The 20,535-nt window shown below is 35.3% G+C and overlaps 2 protein-coding genes across 10 annotated transcripts; both read right to left on the bottom strand.

The window, feature by feature from the left end:
• Positions 1-6,806: 6,806 nt before the first annotated feature.
• On the bottom strand, positions 6,807-11,183 carry LOC132056403 (uncharacterized). 8 transcript variants are annotated; one of them, XM_059448585.1, is made up of 4 exons: positions 10,942-11,183; positions 10,000-10,386; positions 8,995-9,846; positions 6,807-7,517 (listed from the first exon to the last, which is right to left on the bottom strand). In XM_059448585.1, exons 3-4 carry the CDS (start codon positions 9,735-9,737, stop codon positions 7,031-7,033), a joined length of 1,230 nt encoding a protein of 409 aa, XP_059304568.1. In that variant the 5' UTR covers positions 9,738-9,846; positions 10,000-10,386; positions 10,942-11,183; the 3' UTR covers positions 6,807-7,030. The 8 variants fall into 8 exon arrangements, with proteins under 8 accessions (XP_059304568.1, XP_059304569.1, XP_059304566.1 ...); XM_059448586.1 differs by having other exon boundaries at positions 10,000-10,104; XM_059448583.1 differs by having other exon boundaries at positions 8,995-9,893; positions 9,991-10,386; positions 10,942-11,182.
• A 1,598-nt stretch (positions 11,184-12,781) lies between these two features.
• LOC132056402 (protein KINESIN LIGHT CHAIN-RELATED 2) lies at positions 12,782-19,267 on the bottom strand. 2 transcript variants are annotated; one of them, XM_059448576.1, is made up of 9 exons: positions 19,119-19,267; positions 18,777-18,971; positions 16,748-17,015; positions 16,278-16,428; positions 15,782-16,004; positions 15,593-15,684; positions 15,052-15,187; positions 13,714-14,045; positions 12,782-13,560 (listed from the first exon to the last, which is right to left on the bottom strand). In XM_059448576.1, the coding sequence occupies exons 1-9, from the start codon at positions 19,148-19,150 to the stop codon at positions 13,310-13,312; spliced, it is 1,680 nt and encodes a 559-aa protein (XP_059304559.1). In that variant the 5' UTR covers positions 19,151-19,267; the 3' UTR covers positions 12,782-13,309. The 2 variants fall into 2 exon arrangements, with proteins under 2 accessions (XP_059304559.1, XP_059304560.1); XM_059448577.1 differs by having other exon boundaries at positions 16,748-17,012.
• Positions 19,268-20,535: the final 1,268 nt, after the last annotated feature.

Below are 20,535 nucleotides of genomic sequence, written 5' to 3'. Positions count from 1 at the left end.
ATTGTAGTTGTAACAAGAACAACATGAAAGATGGTGAAGAACACCAAGAACAACTATTCATTTAAGAATTTTCAATGTCTCTGCTATGAATTCATTGTATTCATTAATTGAAGTGGATGTCATTTAGATATATATGTATCTTATTAATACTCTCATAAATAGATGTAACATTCGGTGGTTTCATATCCTATAAAAGAGATGTTTCTCATCCTTTTATGAACACAGAAGAAATAAATAATAAAGGTGTTCTCGCCCATATCTCTTGTCTATATATCTTGTTTTATATTGTATTATTTGCTTTCAATTTACAACACGTTATCAGCACGAGACTCTGCCGTCTAAAGAAATTTTAGAAGGCTAAGGTACTATTTTTCTTATCTCTATTTTATGGCTAACCTCACGAAACTTGAGTTTGTTGCCCTTGATATTTTGGCAAGAACTACCTATCATGGGTGCTAGACGTCGAAATCCATCCGGATGCTATGGGTCTTGGAGACGCATTAAAGAAAAAATAAAGCTTCCAACCAAGAAAATGCCAAGGCTATGATATTCTTGTGTCATCACCTTGACGAGAAACGAAGATTGAATATCTTACTATTCGCATCCACTTGTTTTATGCAAAAACTTGAAAGAAAGGTATGACCTTTGAAGATGGTCTTCCTCCCAAAAGCACGACACGAATGGATCAATCTAAGGCTACAAGATTTCAAGACAATTACGAAGTACAATTCTGAGACGTTTAGAATTACTTCTATATTGACACTGTGTGGAGAGACGATTAGCGATTCTGATAAGTTGGAAAAAAGGTTCTCTACCTTTCATGCCTCGAATGTGCTCCTGCAGCAACAATATCGAGAGAAAGGCTTCACAAAGTATAGTGATTTGATTGCTCATCTTTTTGTGGTTGAACAAAACAATGATTTGCTACTGAAAAATCACGAGAATCGGCCTACTGGCGCTGCACCATTCCCCGAAGTGAATGAGGTGTACGCCCACTACTCTAGGCGTGGAAAAGGTCGTGGCCCCAGTCATGGTCATGATAGTGGTCGTGGTTGTGATAATGGTCGAGGAAGAAATTTTTCTCTTGGTGTTAATCATTCATCAAAGAAGAATCACTACCAGATAGGGAAAAAGAAGGATGATAAGCATGAAGTGGCAGAAGCACGTAGCTCGGAAGATAAATGCTATCGATGTGGTGGAAGTGGACACTGGTCACGTACCTATCGTAAGGAGAAGCACTTGGTTGAGCTTTATCAGGCATCAATGAAAAGGAAAGAGAAAAATCCCGAAGCTAATTTTATCTCTGAAAATCAAGATGACATCATGGATGTAGCAGATTTCTTTGAGCACCCTGAAGGAAAGATAGATCACTTGATTGGTGATGGATCTGTTGTTAGAGGTGATTGAGTAATTTTATTTTAATTTTTTCTAGTCGTAGTAACTAGAGAATAAATGATCATGTAACAATAGTCGTTTACATGAGTACTAGCTTTTCAATTAGCATTAATTAGTCTAGTCATATTATTATAGTTAGTTATTAATGAAATTTATTCATTCTGTTTTGATTAGATAATACTTGTTTTGGTGTTCTGTTTCTGAATATTTCATTGAAAAAAAAAAGGAAAAAAAAAAAAGAAGAGGAGGGATCACTGGTTAACTTCTTTGTTATTTATAGTATGAACTAGCAAAGAGTAATTTTCATTGAAAGTGAGGAATTGGGTCCCATGTAATATTTGTGTTAAATTGTAATGTCGTAAACATTTGATTAAAAAAAAAATGAGGCATCATGTTCTGGTAGACTAAGAAAGGGACATGCATTGATTATCTGGAGTGTGAATTATGTATATTTTATTTACCAATAGTTAAGAATATGAGAAGAGTTCTATTACATGATGAAAACTTTTCTAGGCAGAGGACCTATTTCTCATTACATCACGTCTCATGTCATTGTTGTTCTTTCAAATACTACTCTTGAATTATTGTATGTCTAATATTATCTAACCCATTAAATGACTTATTTACTATGTGTGATTGATATTAATTCGACTTAACTGTTACTTGATCAATCTGCAAATAGTTCTAATAACGAAATTAATAGGTATCACTGAAATATAACATTAAATTATTACATTGACCTTGTAAATTAAACAATATGCCTACGTGATTATTGATTTGGATCATTAAATTGAAACGTTATATTGGAGTAAAGTTTCAGTTGTGTATACAATATTATTGGTTTGTATTTTTTATTGGAAGTACTAATATTTGATAGAGTATTATTTTACTTTGTGTATGTCATTCCATTTGAAGATATGGATAACTCTCAGAGTAAGCTTAGATTAAAATCCAGTTATGAAAACATTTGTTTGATTGATTCTGCCACTACACACACAATATTCAAAGACAAGAAATATTTTTCTCATTTAATTATGGGTAAGGCAAATGTTAATACCATTTCTGGTAGTACTAATTTGATTGAAGGCTCCGGAAGAGCTATCATAATTTTGCCCTAAGGGAACAAAACTTATTATAAACGATGCTATGTCTCTCCTAAGTCCCGAAGGAACTTATTAAGTTTTAAAGATATCCGTCAAAATGGATACCACATTAAAACAATGGATGAGATGAATCTTGAATATATTGATATCACCAAGGATGTCTCTGGCCAGCAAGTTTTACAGAAAAGTTTCCTGCTTTGTCTTCTGGCTTATATTGGACAAAAATTGATGTGATTGAAGCACACTCTATCGTAAACCAGAAGTTTACTGACTCCAATGCGTTTGTACTTTGGCATGATCAACTGGGACACCCTGGATCTATAACGATGAGACAAATTATAGAAAATTCAAATGGGCATCCATTAAAGAGCCTGAAGATTTTTTTAAATAATGAATTTTCTTGTCCTTCTTCTTATCAAGGCAAGTTAATTATAAGGCCATCACCTATAAAGGTTGGGTTTGAATCCTCTGAATTTTTGGAACGTACACATGGGGATATTTGTGGACCTATTCACCCACCTAATGGATCATTTAGATATTTTATGGTCCAAATAGATGATTCTTCTAGATGGTCTCATTTGTTTCATCGTCATCTCGCAACACGGCGTTTGCTAAATTAAAGACAAATAATTCGATTACGGCACGATTTCACGATAATCCGATAAAGTCCATTCGCCTTGATAATCTTTGCAGTTTTCATCCCAAGCATTTATGATTATTGTTTATCAATTGGGATAAGAGTTGAACATCCGGTAGCTCATGTTCACACTCAAAATTAATTAAACGTCTGCAGTTGATTGCAAGACCATTACTTATGAAAACGAGGTTGCCCTCGTCTGTTTGGGGTCACGCTATTTTGCATGCAACAACACTTGTTCATCTAAGACCGACAAATTATCATAAATTTTCTCCGTTGCAATTGGTTTTGGGTCAAGAACCTAATATATCCCATCTAAGAATTTTTGAATGTGTCGTATATGTGCCTATAGCACCACCACATCGTACCAAGATGGGTCCCCGCAGAAGATTAGGAATATATGTTGGGTTTGAATCGCCCTCCATTATTCACTATCTTGAACCATTAACAGGAAATTTGTTCACTGCTCAATTTGCAGCTTGTCGATTTGATGAGACAATTTTTCCAAAATTAGGGGGAGAGAATAATGAAATAAAAAGGGAAATTTTGTGGAATAATCCATCATTGTCTCATCTTGATCCACGTGCTTCTATTTGTGAGCAAGAGGTCCCAAAGATTATTCATTTGCAGAAAATAGCAAATCAAATGCCAGACGCATTTACAGATTTGAAAAGGATTACCAAATCACATATCCCTGCAGAGAATGTCCCAATTCGCATTGATATCCCTGTATGACCATCTACTAGTGTCATAGCTAGTGAGTCCAAAGCACACTTTAAGCGTGGTAGACCATTGGGTTCTAAGGATCGAAATCCTAGAAAAAGAAAAATAAATGGTCAAGATGACACTACGAAAGAACCTCATAAAGAAATTCAAGATTTGAACAATACTGATATTCGTTGAAGAAATCAATGAGCCTGAGACTCAAGAAAATGAGGAAATATCAATTAATCCAATTGATGTTGGGACTAATTTGAATCGATTGGAAATAAATGTGGATTATGTCTTTGCTTATAATGTTGCAACAAGAATTATGCAAGATAGTAAGGATCTTGAACCCCAATCTGTTAAAGAATGCCGAGAAAGAGGTGATTGGCCAAAGTGGCAAGAGACAATTCAATCACAGTTAAACTCGCTTACCAAACGGGAAGTTTTTGGACTTGTAGTCCAAATACCTAAGGGTATTAAACCTGTTGGTTATAAATGAGTTTTTGTGCAAAAAAGAAATGAGAAAAAATGAGATACAAAGATATAAGGCACGCCCTTGTTGCACAAGGATTTTCACTTTTTGGTGTCGATTATGAAGAGACGTACTCACCCGTTATGGATGCAACAACGTTACGTTATCTCATTAGTTTCACTGTCCATGAGTGACTTAAGATGCATTTCATGGATGTGGTTACAGCCTATATCTATGGATCACTTGTAAGTGAAATATTCATGAAAATCCCTGAAGGATTTAAGATGCCTGAAGCATGTAGTTCAAAGACTCGAGAAATGTATTCAATCAGATTGCAAAGATCATTGTATGGTCTGAAGCAATCCGGACGCATGTGGTATAATCGTCTTAGTGAGTATTTGTTGAAGGAAGACTATACAAATGATGCCATTTGCCCATGTGTTTTTATAAAGAAAACAATATCGAAGTTGTTGTACTTGCTGTATATGTTGATGTAACAAACCTTATTGGAACTCCTGCAGAGCTCAAAAAGGCATTTGATTATTTAAAGAAGGAATTTGAGATGAAAGATCTTGGAAAGACAAAATTATGCCTTGGTTTGCAAATTGAACATTTGACAAATGGTATCTTTGTCCATCAATCTGCCTATACAGAGAAAGTGTTGAAACGATTTTATATGGATGAAGCACATCCATTAAGTACTCCCATGGTTGTTAGATCACTTGATGTGAATAAAGATCCGTTCCGACCTCAAGAAAAGAATGAGGAAATTCTTGGTCCTGAAGTACCATATCTTAGTGCAATTGGTGCGCTAATGTATCTTGCCAATTCAACAAGGCCTGTCATATCATTTTCAGTTAATGTGTTAGCAAGATATAGTTGCACTCCTACAAAGAGACACTGGAACGGAATTAAACACATATTGAGGTATCCAAAAAGGACAATCAATTTGGGCTTATTTTATTCTAACAATTAATCCGATCTTGTTGACAAGTTATCCTGGTATGTATATGTACCCGCACAAAGCTAGTTCTCAAGCAGTGCTATCTGTTTATATGTGGAGGTACTGCCATATCTTGGCGATCTACAAAGTAGTCTATTGTAGCTATCTCATCAAATCATGCTGAGATAATAGCAATTCATGAAGCAAGCCGAGAAGTTGTGTGGCTGAGGTCAATGATACATCTCATTTGAGAAAAGTGTGGTTTGAAATATGACAAAATACCCACAATCTTACATGAAGATAACGCAGCATGCATTGCTCAATTGAAGGGAGGACTCACAAATGAGATAGGACAAAGCACATTTCACCAAAATTAAGATAGGACAAAGCACATTTCACCAAAATTATTCTTCACACACGAGCTCCAAAACAATGGTGATACAAATGTGCAACAATTCGTTCAAGTGATAATATGGCTAATTTGTTCACTAAGTCTCTACCAACTACAACTTTCGAGAAGATAGTGCACAAGATCGGAATGCGAAGACTCAATCATTTGGAGTGATGTTCTCATCAGGGGGAGCAAATACGCGCCGTACTTTTTTTCCTTAACTAAGGTTTTGTCCCAATTGGGTTTTCCGGTAAGGTTTTTAACGTAGGAAGACTAATGCGTATTACAAGATGTGTGTACTCTTTTTCCTTCACTAAGGATTTTTCCCACTGGGTTTTTCCTAGTAAGGTTTTAACGAGGCACACTATCTCTCAAATGGACATCCAAGGGGGAGTGTTATGAATTCATTGTATTCATTAATTGAAGTGGATGTCATTTAGAAATATATGTATCTTATTAATACTTTCATAAAGAGATGTAACATTTGGTGGTTTCATATCCTATAAAAGAGATGTTTCGATGTTTCTCATCCTTTTATGAACACAGAAGAAATAAATAATAAAGGTGTTCTCTCCCATATCTCTTGTCTATATATCTTGTTTTATATTGTAATATTTGCTTTCAATTTACAACAGTGTCTGTCTTTTTTCTGATTGGGTGTAAATCAAATTTTTTCTTTTCATTTTTAGAGTACTACTTTTAATTTGTTATTAAATATGTTAAAATAATTTTTTTTAATTAACCTCATTTTATTCATCATTTGCCACGTCAGCAGCGAGTGTATCACACACACTTTGTACATTTGACTGATTCAGCGAAAAGTGTCTAAATGGCACATCGGACCCTACCTCAGGTGTCTAGCTCATGTGTCTAAATGAAACAAAGCTTAGTTGAAGTGTTCCAAGTGAAAGAACCGGGATGATCGAGTGTCTATCGATGAGTTTGGCGTAAATATTATTACAGGTTTAAATTTACAAGTTTCAAAAGTCTTGTCTTTTTAAATTGTCAAACTCCATCACATAAATTGGAACTGCAGGGTCATACGTATGAAAACTTCACAAACTTTTTAGTCATCTGCACAAAGAACAGCTAGCCCAAATATGGAGTAACAGAAATGCAGAATCCTACCCACTGGAATAATCTCTAAAGCATTCTGATAGGAAAACACACACAACATATATACTATAGTGTAGCTCAACTATATTTACAGAGAATGCGTTTGGGATTAAGGCGTAGTAGTCATATATTTACAGAATGGGCAATCCTACCTACTAGAATAATCTGATTGGAAAACACATTGGAACATACATATGCTAAATTTAGCAACACGTGTGAATAGAGAGAAGATGTGATGAATGTCATATAGTAAACCAGAGATAGTTTAGAAAGCAGGAAATAGCAATCCCATGGTCCAACCAAGTAGCAAACCAGCACCAGCAAGACTCAAACCCAAGGCAAAAGCTATAGCAGACTTGTTTATCTTGCCTTTTCCCTTTCCTGGCTTCCTCTTAATAGGCTTATTATATCTACACTTCTTCAGTTTCCTGCCTTTGTTTAGGATAACGGGAAAGAAAGGCGAATAGTTGACGGAATTTTGCTCATCTTTATTCCTGAGCTGGAGAACAAGAGCTTCAAGCTGCAAAATTTGAAGCCACTGCCGGTAAGCAAAGAGGTGAGAAGCCTGTCTGAAGAATAGCTTGATCACGTGTTCCTTCTCATTGTAGGCTTGCTGTGCCAGTTGTTCGGCCTCTCTTGCACGGGTTTGAGAATGACACAGTGCTTCTAACAGCTGTCCTTTGCTGAGATCGCTTGATCCTGGTTGGGTTTCTGCTGAGAGGATGTTGGCAGTACTTAAATTGTCATCACCACTGGAATTAGAACGATACATGTTAGTGTTCTTAATAATTAGAGAAGAGATGAGAAGCTAGGTCAACCACAATATATTTTGGAGTTCCTGGTAAATATAGTTGCTTCAGGCATGATTCAAATAGTAGAGTTGGTGTTATGATTTTAATTAAAATGCTTAAATTTGTGAACAAAAATGTTTTAGAAACATGTCATAAATATGCTAGAATGTCATGCAATTGTTTATGGTGTTTCACAATATTGCAGAAGACTCAGCACTACGAAGAATTTCATAAGCCCCAAGACGTACTTTATTCATTTATTTGAATGAAGAGACTATGCAATCCTTAAGAGAGAGAGAGAGAGAGAGAAACTATGAAATGTTAGGTGCTTGAAAGAAAATACCAACTATAAAAGATATGTAATATCACTCTCAAGGATTCATCGTTCCACCACACTTGTCAACAGTAAGCCCCAACCAGCTTATCAAAGTGGGTGGAAATTGCAGAAATGAAGAGAAAAGACAGTCTTAATCTTTTTTTTTTTTTTCCTTTGTCTCCTTAGTACAGACGAGAAAAGAAAAAGAAAATTGATAATTTCTTATTGGGTCTTTAATAAGATAAAACTTGATGCGAGCAGAATGACACTAACAAGTATAGTTATTTTAGCAGTAACATCATCTTTAAATGTTAAATTCCTTTTTTTTTTTTTTTTTTTTTTTTTAAAAAAAAAAAAAAAAAAAAAAGAAATGCCAAACGTGAAGTTGGTGGGTGATTCTTTAACCGAATAGATGCAAAGATAAAGAAGCTTAATTGAATTGACAGAAGACTCCTAGGGGAAAAAGAGTAGAGGATTCGACTCAGCTGCACTCATGTCGATGAAATTTCAACAACTTGAGTGCTTTGAGACTTTAATTTATCCACATTCCAGGTCTAATTTACTACCTGAACATCTTTCAACTTTGAATATTCATATTTCAGGTCTATTATAGATTCTTTTCGTACAAAGGAGGAAGATATTTTTTCTTCTCTCTCCTCCATACAATTGATGAAACTTGCTGTCTTCCACTTCTTTTTTCATGTGCTGCATATCGTTACAAATTCAACGAACTACTAATTAAGTTTACTCTACCATACAACCCCTCCACCCTAGTTTATTTAATTCACTTTCTACTTTAATCCATCCTAAAACTATTATCTCTTTGCTTAAATGGCAAAGACAGTCACTAATTCCAAATAGTCATTATTAGTACCTAATAATACTGCTTCATATTATTTTGAATTTGATGTAACATCCTAGTACTTCTTCGCATCTTTCAACCATTATAGCTCACACAGTATAACTCCTTCAAACATTTTTTGTTCAATCTCTGAGGAAGCCTTCCCAAGTCATACAAAATTGGACAAGGAAAATATGTTAGAAAGAACATTATAGTGGAGAAAGCTAGAAGCTAGTTCTTCAACCAGAAAAGATAGTAGCTAGCTATAGTTGGATAAATACCTTACTAGCTGCCCTAAACCACGTCTCGAGCACCCTTTGCTAACACGCAGTATCTTCTGTTGGCTTTGTGAAGGATGTTGTCCTGGATAACAATAAGGAGTAACCAGAGACTCCACCTCTGTCATACTAACCTGGTTAGACCACTGAGAACAATTATATGACTCACTTTCCAAACACTGACGCCATGAAAGATCGGAATTCGCAATACGTCCAGATGACCTGGGAGAACCTGAGGCAGCTAACTCCTTATCAGCTGCACGCCACCATGGTTCCGCCTTCTCTACTCCAATCCATTCAGAGTCCAGTTTAGAACAAGCTTTTTTGGTGTCTCCAGGTTCAAGGGGGCTGTAATATTCAAAGTCCATAAATCCTGCGGCATCCGTCTTTACTGGTGTTTTCTGTGAACCATCACCTACCACATTTTCGAGCATGAGTGATGGTGTATCTTTGTAACTATATGCAGAGGAATTGTAGCCTTTGAGCTGGTGGTCTAGCTTTGCAACATCATCACAATATGTTTGAGAATAGAACTCCTCGATCAATTGGTTTTCCCCGCATAATTTCAGAATATCAACACTCTCTGAGCTATAGACTTTGAGCTCAGGCTCTACCGTGCTTAAAAGTTCATGTGAATTATCTTTCTCACATTCATGAAGTTTAAATTCCTTGCAGCCTGAAGGATCCCGTGACTCTCTTTTTGCATTTCTAGAACTGTGGCGAGACCTTAATTCAGCAGAAGACATCAGGAACAGAGAGAATGTTGGAGCTGTCTTTTAATTTAACAGTTGCAGTTCACCCTCATATGGACCCCACTTTACCAGCTTGATACCTTATCATCCATTTCTTTTAATCCTGAATAAGCAGCAGAAGGATATAATTGTAGCAGCAATAAAACACATCTGGTTCAAAGACAAGCATCGAGAGGAAATAAATTATATAGATTAAATAAGTTAGGGCATATAGTTTGTTTATAGACCAAATATCTGAATTGAGCACCAGAAGAACCTTCACTTATCAACTGAAATTTTTTGCAACCGCAGCAACTACTCTTTTGTAGCAGAGATATCCGAATGATTTATTTTCACTCTGCATACAGCTTTTCAACAAACTCTACAAGAAATCAGATGTTTACTTCCTTAAACACCATCGCTCGATAAGAATCTCATGTCGAAAGCGCTAATGCATCATTTGTCTTCATCATCCAGATACCAAGGTAAGTGTAGCTAGAAAAAAATTCACTTTACCATACTTCCAGATAAGGAGAAAGAGTTCTCCTGTATTACTTATATTTATGGCAACAGGACCAAGATGTTCCCTTTTACAAATTGAAGTACATGTGGAGAAGATTCAAATGTCACTTTTTCATTGTGGAACATTCCTTTTGTCAAGCCTCTATCAAGATCATGAAATCAGACTGACAGAAAAAATTCTAGTCAGCTAAGTAAATAAGATAAAGGTCAAGATAAACCATAAGACATATGAACTCCACACAGCCTAATTACCCAGTCAACGCATAACTAACTATTGATTTGCTCTATTTCATTATCCCTTGTGAATTTCTGATAAACAAATCAGATCAAGTCTTGAAGAATTCATACACCTAGAATTAACTAACTTTAAATCGCACAAGATCATATCATCTTTACTTTACACCTCCCAATTATCATATATGATCACTAATCAAAAACCCCACCTGGAAAACCCCTTTTCCATCACACAACAACCAAGAAAGATTCAAATTTTTCAGTTCATGGTATCACTATATGCTAAAACAAAAAAAATTCCCAAACACCCTTTATCTAGTTATGATGCATAAATAACCATCAGTCTTGTTCGGATCAGAAAAAAAGAGAATACAAACAGTTTTTAAATTCTATGAACAATAAAAAAGAAAGCTAGTGGAACAGAGTAAGGTGGACAGTTGAAGAAATAGTGAAGAGGAAGTACCTGTTAGACAATCATGGAGATGCTTTGAAGGAAAGAAATACAGTGTTCCTACTCCTTTGATCTTCTAATATTTTTATATTAAAAATTCTTACAAGGGAACTTTATTAAATTCAGTGTCACTATTAACTACTAAGTACCATTTAAATATTTCGCATTAAAAGCATATTGGATATAATTCCACGCAAATCTCTCTCCATGTTTATCCATTTATCCCTTGTACATGTGCAATGCAATAAAACGGCAGTAAAACCGCAGTTCCTTGGAGTAACAAACTTGATCCTTTCACATAAACACCTTTGCCCTTCCGTATTACTCACTCTCATTCATATGGCTTCTTGTCCTTACAAAAAAAAGTCCAAAATAAATATCATTTTAAAAGATTAAGATTCAATTAATTACTACTCACTCCGTCTCAATTTATTTGACACTTTTCGCTTTTGAAAGGTCAAACTAGTTGTTCTTTGACCGTAATTTTTTCATATGACTTTTAAAAAAAAATTAATTATTAAATAAGGTGACTTATTGCACTTTTTGCGTAGTTTCCAAATATGTAAATTTTATTTCGAAAAATTTAAAAAAATTTTGTTCAAACACGCGTTCAAAATTAAGAAGTTTGACTCTCAAAAAACTAAAAGTGTCAAACAAACTGGGATAGAGGGAGTAGCTTTCAATTTTATTCCTACTCAATAAATGTGAAGAGAAATTATTATGGTAAAAAAAAAAAAGGAAGTATCTCTTTTTAAAAATAAGAATATTTAATTAAATTATCCTTTTAGTTAATATTTTCTTCAGAGCGTGCAAAAAAAAAATAACAAGTAAAATGGACCGGAGTGAATAATGTTTAAGTTCCTATTGACAGGAAAAAAAGTATTTGTACAATCAGCTCACTTATACAATAATTATATATTAAGTTCTATAATAAAAATAATTGATAACTTGATAAAAATATGTTAGGCTCTGTAATAACGCAATTGGTGACTTGATAAAAATAATAAATACTACTCCCTTTGTCCCAATTTATGTCGAGAGTCAAACAAGAAAATCTTTGACCGCAATTTATTCGTATGCCCTTTAAATATTGTGAACTGTTAATTATTGTGTAGTTTCTAAATATGTAAATTATTTTTCGAAAAACTTAAGTTTGTATGTCCGAACACGGTCAAAATAAAAAAAGTTAACTCTCAAAATTCGAACCGTATCGTATAAATTGAGACTGAGGTAATATGCTATGATAAAGTCAATTTATATAGAAGTATCGTTACAACGTCTGTGTGTATATAATGTATAACACACCTTATTCTCTTAACCACTCGATCCCCATTTACAAGTAAATTACATTCTTAACCCTATCTTTTCTTGATTTTAGAATTTACATTTAAGTAAAACTAGAAGATCTTCCAGGAATATGCACCATCTGAATTTCCACTCCACATTGAAAAGAGTATGTGCTTCTTCAACCTTCAGACTAGCCAGTTGTCTTGCGGACTTGCAGCTGTAGTCCCTGAAGATTCTCTATGCACCACCAATGTTATTTCAACTAAGTAGCTCAGTGGCACTGTCTCAAGTGAAGGGAGTCAGCACAAACATTTTTCATCACCACAGACGATCAAACTTGCAATCACTTTCCAGTGTACAATTATGTTTCACATTGTAGTCAATCAGATTGTCGTTGAATTGCGGACACTGTCCCATTTGGGTCGACATCTTGAATGCATCTCCACACCTATTAGAAGCAACGGGGTAGCAGGATTAGTAGATGGTACTCTGTGCAGCATAGCTTCAACACTCGAAGAAGATGAATGAACAGAAAAGGCACAGCAAGAAAGGAAAGGAAAAGAAAAAACAATGAAACAAGGAGATAAATTTATGAAAGGACACCACTGCATCAACCATCTTTTTTAATTGTCAAAGTACTCAGCGACTATTAATAACCATAGAACTATTGATATTACGAAGCTAATTAGGACTAAGAATATTTGGTAAAGAATACTTTACCACTTCAAAAGATGCATCAATAACCTATACGATACCTTTTGGTAGTATTCATTTGTCAACAATGCTGTCCCCTAAACTTTCATATCTGATTCTGAAAGTTCTCTGAAATATGACTTGCACTCTCGAACAGATGTAGCTAAGAAGAATTTCTTTCATATGCCTGTCATTTTATCTTTGTTAGTTTTGTGTGCCTACCTTGTTCACCATGGCAGCAAGAAAACCCGATCTTGTGCTATACTCCAGTGTCTCTTTCGTAATGAGACATGCAAACTCCCAATAGAAAGATGTTCATCTTGCCGCACAACCACAATGATCTGACACAGTTAATGGCATGAAAGCAATTACTCATCAAACATGCTGTCTTGTAGGATCTCTAATATTGAATCATTTGCTTATATTTAGTTCTGAGCTTTGATAATCTTCTTTGCAGAGGAAGTCTCTCATGTTTCCTCCCCATTTTCTCCAAGTAATATACAACTTTTTTCAGTGTTTCCATGACTTCCTCACTGTCAGTACCAAAAGCTTTCTCTTGAATTTTCAGTACCCTCTGGAGCAAGTCCAGCAATTCACCATCATCCTTTCCGAGCTGGGTCTGAATGGAGACCAAACAGTCAAGAGCCTCCCCTGCATATAAAAACTCTTTAGCCAAAAAGGGAGAAATGGGAGAAAAGAACCTGGAAACGTTAAATCAGGTACTACTTCCATAAACAACATTTTCCAGTCACAGATAGTAACATATTGCTTAGCATTAAGCATTAGGAAAAAGGACAAGCTCACCAACTGGCTGAGAATCTTTTCCAAATGCCCTCTCGCGGATTTGCAGAACCTCTAATGCATATTTTTCAGCTTCCTCATTACGGTTTAGATTGTAGAGAGTAACTGCAAGATGCAGCATTGGGAAAGTAATTGATTGATCATCAGGTGATACATTCTTAAACATAATCTGCAAACTCATCCTTAGCAAGCGCTCAGCTTCTGCAAAAAGTTTGGACTGTGAATAAGAAGTGGCTAGATTCACTAGATGAGACACTGAATTGGGATGCCCTTCTCCCTTGAACTTCTCAGTTATCAACAAGCACTCCTCTAGTAGAGCGCGGCCTTCTTCACCTCTGAAAGATAAATGAGTGTTGAAGGCTTAAAGCAATACTCAAAAGAACGAAGCCCCACAAAGAAGCTTAAGTTAATTATTAAGAACAACTTGCCCCTATTTGATATTATTCTATAAAAACAGAAATGTGAGTATTGAAAATCTTTTCAGGATCGCGTCGTAATAAGTCAAAATATACACATATTTCTTCTTAAAATAGGGTTCAAAAAGTATATTTACCATAAGTAGCGTTCTACTTGATTAATAAGTCAAAATATACACATATTTCTTCTTAAAATGGGGTTCAAAAAGTATATTTACCATAAGTAGTGTTCTACTTGATTAATTAAAGGAAACAAAATCATGTAAAGAACCTAAATGCCTCTTAATATAAAAGTCCCTCCCCCCTTGGTTGGGACAAACCCTTAATCTATTGCATATAAGTTAAACTTAAATTATGAAAGTATTTTTTTAAAAAAATTTCCAAGCTTCATATCTTCTTAATAAGTACCTACCAGTGTTTCTCAAGCACATTAAATAAGTCCAGCTTAAGTCATAAGGGAAAGTAAAAAAGGGCAGGCCGGTGCATAAGCTCCCGCTATGCGTGGGGTCCGGAGAAGGGCCGGACCGCAAGGGTCTATTGTACGCAGCCTTACCTTGTCATAAGTCATAAGGGAAAGTAACTTATTAAAAGAGGTCAAAAGGAAAAGTAAATATTAAACTTTTCATTTGATTTTAGTTTTCAAGGAAATGTTGCTACGTAGTAAATAGGAAAACAACTTTACTAGATGCAGTTGAAAATAAATTTTTTAAAATATAGATGGCAAGTATTAAAGTTAAAGAATAGATTGACGTGATGAAAAGCATTTATCAAACAATTTAGACATAGGGGTGATTCCATAATTTAGAAAATCACAGGGAAATTATGTGCCTTTGGATCAAAAGTCAAGGAAGTTTATGAGAGAAAAAGGTTTTTGCTAAGCAAAGGGATGTTTATGTAACTAAATCAATTAAAACATGATCCGCACCTTCCAACCATATGAAGTAATTCAGCCAAGTCTACTCTCATCTTCTCCATTATTTGATCATCTATGGCTATATAATCAGAATCCTTCAGCCTACGTAGAGCCTCCTTATACAGATCAATGGCTTCATTCACATCTCCTGTAAAGCACCACAAAAATGAACAAATCCAATTGTCAAAACAGGAATAATTTAATGGATAAAGAGCATAGGAAGCATCACAATTTGTAATCCTCCTACTTTTGGAATGAAAATGAACCCGATCTAGCACTTGCAGGAAGCTGAAAGTTACAAGCAACCGGAATCCCCGGAACACAGAATCTCAAGTTCAACCATTAGTTATTCAAATTTACTTAGTTGTTCAAGCATTAGTCCTATCTTGTAGTTGCTTTTGGGTAAGTCACTTCGCTATTTTACCTTTTCGTTCCTTTCTTCATTACTTGAGTATTGACAACCGAGCTAAGGAGAATATTAGGTGACACCAGGAATAATGAAGTAAAAGAAAAACATTAATCCTCCACAAGTAGGAAAATCATTAAAATTCACCTTTCGCACATTTCACACGTGCAAGATAACTCATAGACAATCCAACTCTGCCATCATTTTCTCCATATAGCTTCATGTACGTGGTCAAAATTCTATATCATATGAAAATAAAAGGGAGAACAAGTTAGTATTGGTGACTACAGAAATGAAATGGTCAAGAACCAAGATACATGTAAGAACAGTGATCACCTATTAAAAGCATTTTCTGCATCAGTCACTCTCCCTTCCTTCAGAAGAAGATTGCCCATGCCAAATAAAGGCACTACCAGTTCCTCACTTTCTTCACCCCTGCTAGATTCGAGTATTTTAACCACACGATGATATGTTTCTATTGCTTTTTTGGTCTTTCCATTAGAACTCAGGACTTTTGCCATCCCTAACAATGGAGTGACGATAAAAGAACTGGTATTTCCTGTAATGTAAAATAAAAGTGTCACCAAACTGCTTTCAGCCATATAGGAAAAAAAGCAATGGCTTGATAACACTAAAGAAAGTTACAAATTTACAGATTTTATCAAACAACTGAACCATTTATTTCTATGCAGTTGTATGGCAAAACCAAATCCAACCCCATAGTAGCTGAGAAGAATTCTATTTTAAGAACATGAGCAGCAGCACCATCTCACACAAAGACATCCAGATGTAAGAACCAACACACATAAAGTGAAAAAATAATCTGACTTACCATATAATTTCTCAATAACCTTCACAGCTCTTCCATACAGACAAATGGACATCTCAAAATTTTCCAACTTTTCATACATATTACCCATATGTGTGAGTATCGAGTCCAGAAGAGGCTCCTCATCTTTCAAGTCACCAACAATCTCGCTCAACTGCCAGTACATCATACCGCCCACCCAACATACAGAAAAGGTGACTAAAATGAGGACAAGAATGAATTCTAAAACAATAAAATTATATTATTGCACGAAAAGGGAAAGTTCTTATGTGAATAAATGTTTTCTCTTCCGCAGAGAAAATAGGAATTGGAACGTCCAAGGAAGATGTTTCAAATCATGTCTCCATGATCTGGTTCTCCTAATGAATTTTAGCATACGTCTGCCTCTTGAAAGGTCACTTGATCCTTTCATGGATGATAAAACAGAAAAACAAGAATCAGGAATTAGCAAATATGGCAAGGGAAGGAATTACCATATCCAACAGGGGTTTGACAGTCCTTATGTCTCCGAGGGCCATGTACCCCAAGGCTGTTACATCAAGAATAGCAGCTTCTTCTATACCCTTGTTACCTGCATCCATCTGTTCTTTGACAGCTTCAAAATTTGCTAGAAGCAGATCTCTGGCCTCATTTTCCTTCCCTATTCTTATCAGGGCGTGGACTTCATTAAATAAATCCCTCAGCTGCTCCTCCAGAATATTTAGGCTGCTAAGTACGTTATCCTTTAAATCTGTGTACCTGCTGAAAACACATGCTGACATTGTAGTTCTCAATGGATATAATGCTCAAATATCCTAAATCTCTATACTCTGAAACTATTGAAATGTTCAGAATTCATCAGGATTTCTTTAGAATGAGGAGAAAGTCTATGTGTAAGGACTACTAATCTGTTCTACCAAATGGGTTTAGCCAGTAGCATCAAACTTAGATAACGGCATAAATCTGGTAGATAATCCTCCATTTGAAGGAAATCATTACACCTCTTCACAAGTGCACAAAAAAAAAAAAAAAAAAAAATGATGGAGCTAAGTTGATGTCAGATAGGTAATTAAAGGTGATATATCAATGCGATCTTCTACAATGAGTTTAGCACCATAATAACAGATGCTTCATTACTTAATAAACATAACAGCTTATAAAAGGCTTCAGCTTTCAGAACTTTGGTTCTCCCTCCCAGATTTTGTATTTTCTACTCTCTCATACTTGAAGTTTACCATGAGTCAAAAGAATAGATAGCATTATCCTCTTACCATCCAGAACTAAGAGAAGAGTATTGAAATATGTGTATGCTCTGTTACTAATATTGTCAACCATTATACGCAACTGGACTGTAATATTAACTTAAAGTAGTATACCTAGTACAACTAGTGTAATAAAAGGCGGTTTTAGAATTTGTGTCACCCTAAAATGTCATGAGTCAGAAGTAATGAGGTTCTTTGCATGAGTTGCCTCATGAGACGTGTGCCTCAATTATCTAGGCAAGAGTTTGGTGTGCCCAACACCAAACACCCCAAGCTCATCTAATAGTTTGTGTCAATGGTGTGCGAAAAAACTTGATTAGCTGTATTCACCCTCAAAAGTCAAAATTCCTTAAGTAATATACCATTAACTCCTCAAAGTCCCTCTTCATGATTACAAATACTAAGATTGAGAACATTTTCAACCCAATGGAAGCCACCATATTGACATATCCTGCGATTGAGAATAATTTTGGTAAGTTTTGTTGGAGTCTTCCATCCAACAAGAAAAAAAAAATATTTGGCTTCATCTCTTCACTCGTACACGATCTTCATGTCTTTAGTTCTCTCTCTTTCCTTACCCAATATTCTTTTTTGCTATTCACTTCCATCTAATAATAACACTTTTTGTAAGTTTCCTGTCTACATTAATGGACGATGAGACCAATAGTCCTAGTTTGTTTTTTTCATTATTATTATTATTTTTTTTTTTTTTTTTTTTTTGATGAAGTAAAATATTCCACTGCTGGCATTAAGAAGATGCATAGTAGTTACAAAAGAGTAGTTGTATTTTCATAAATTATGTGTTAGTAACAATCTCCATATAATTCTGTCAAATGCTACTAACTCCATTGAGGGATTATAGTATTAACACTTATTTACTTAATGGAAAGCACAGACTGCCAGACTTATACTGCAATTATAAGCTACTACAACGCATAGGTGAAACTAGCTTCCTACGGTGTATCGAGGATTTAAAGTTTATGGGTTCTGGAATCTAGCCCTTTTTAGTTACTGGTTTCTAAATTAATAATCTGTACATGTTAAATGATTTTTTAAGATAAATAAAGTGTTTGGACCAAAGCTACTGGTTGTGCAACCCGTACCCCTTCGACTCTGACGAGGACATAGCCTAGGAAATGATGACACGATATTTTGTTAATTCTATCAAGCTAGAAGGCTTAACAATCATGGCAGGAAACTATGAAAATGTGAATAAATAAGCAAATGTTGCATATTGAAAAGAAGCAAAGGCCATCATTACCTTTGAGAAGCAAGATTTGAACTAAGTCCTTTGTTTTGGGGCAATTTGGATGAGGTAGCCGAGACAACACAACACCTTGAACACAACCCATTGATAGGAAAGCAAAGCTTAAAACTACAACTTTGAGAAAAGGAGACAGACAATATGCCTTTCTGCAGTCCGGGTAAATGGGTATTTAAACATACAAGATTCATCCTGAAATAAGCAACCCCACAAAACAAAATACTCTAGAATTAACAAACAAGGTAAAAGAAAAAAGTATGAACAATATTATATGGATTCTAAAGGACAGAGAAGGTAAAAAAGATAAGCATATGGAATTGAGGGGGGTTCCCTGGTTACCTGCAGGAGTTGGAGAGTGGAGAAGTAGACATTTGCAGTTGCAGCAGAAGCACCGAGGGAGACAGATACAAGGAAGAGATTATCCACAAATAAGCGACTCTGTTTGGGTGCTTTAATTACATAGGTAAAGGGTTAAAATGGGTTAAAGGGTAAAAACACACATTAAGTACCACTTCTTCTTTTTTTCAACTATCACCAATTAATTTGCAAAGTACATATCAACTATGATTGTTCACTTTTCCTACCTGAACTATCGCAAACTAATTTACAAAACACACCTCATTACAAGTGAAGAACCGATAGTTGATGTGTGTTTTGTAAACTAATTGATGATAGTTTAGGTGAAAAAACTCTTACACCTAATAGTTCGGATAGGAAATTAAAAAAAGAAGAAGTAATACTTGAGGTGTGTTTTTGACTATTAAACTTTAGGGTTTTAGAAATGGTTCAAAAATGTACTTGTTCCGACTATTGAATTGAATTCATCATTCCTTATGACTATTTGGATAAAAAATGCTCTTAACTATTAGAATGACTCAAAAATGGTCTTCTTCTACCGATCGCGCGCGAGCATAATGCTAACCAACAAATTTGATACAATAAGTGGAAGGAGAGTATTTTTGCTCTATTTCTGATAGCAAATAAGTTAAAAGTATAAGGAATTGAAAGTAGGAAGCAAGCAAAGATAAAAAGCTAGACACAAATATTGAACAAATACTAGCAACAATTAGGATTAGGATCCTAATTACCTCTAATACATTCAATAAAAACACCTAAACTATTAGAATCCTCAAGAGGAAGGTTACCTCTTGCAAATCCTAGGGCAAAGTTCAAAGGCAATAATAAGCTCACAAATATTCATCAACACAATCTAGTCAAAATAAGCTAGGCAGTGAAGTATTTATACTAGGGCCAACTAATACTTCAAATATCCAAAATACCCTTTAAGTAGGCCTAAATGTGTAATATGCCTTCCTCCAAGGTGTCCCCATCCTTCAAATCTTGATCTACCTTGCATTGTATGATATTGTAATATTTGGTAGGTATCTCCAAAAGGTTGTTCAAGGTATCTACCATTATCAAGTGTCTTCCAATAGCTTAAAGTTCCTTTGCTTGACTCCTCGTGAAAGGTCTTGAAGTAATCACGGTGTTGTCATTATCATCCTCCCCTTCTTGAGAAAAATTCGGACTCGAATTTGAATTTTTCACCCACATCCACTCGCCCCTCTAAGCTTTTTACTAAAGTAAGCTATAGGTTGTTGATCTTGCATCAAAACCGCTCCTATGCCTACCCCACTAGCATCACACTCAAATCTCAAAAGTCTTGTCAAAGTTAGGTAATTGAAGAAGTGGTGCATTGCTAAGTTTCTCTTTCAACTCCCCAAAGGCCTTTTCTTGCTCTTCACCCCAAATAAAT

The sequence above is a fragment of the Lycium ferocissimum genome, chromosome 5 (genome assembly GCF_029784015.1).
Source record: "Lycium ferocissimum isolate CSIRO_LF1 chromosome 5, AGI_CSIRO_Lferr_CH_V1, whole genome shotgun sequence".
Lineage (NCBI taxonomy): Eukaryota > Viridiplantae > Streptophyta > Magnoliopsida > Solanales > Solanaceae > Lycium > Lycium ferocissimum.
This window is presented reverse-complemented; position numbering and strand designations above follow the sequence as displayed.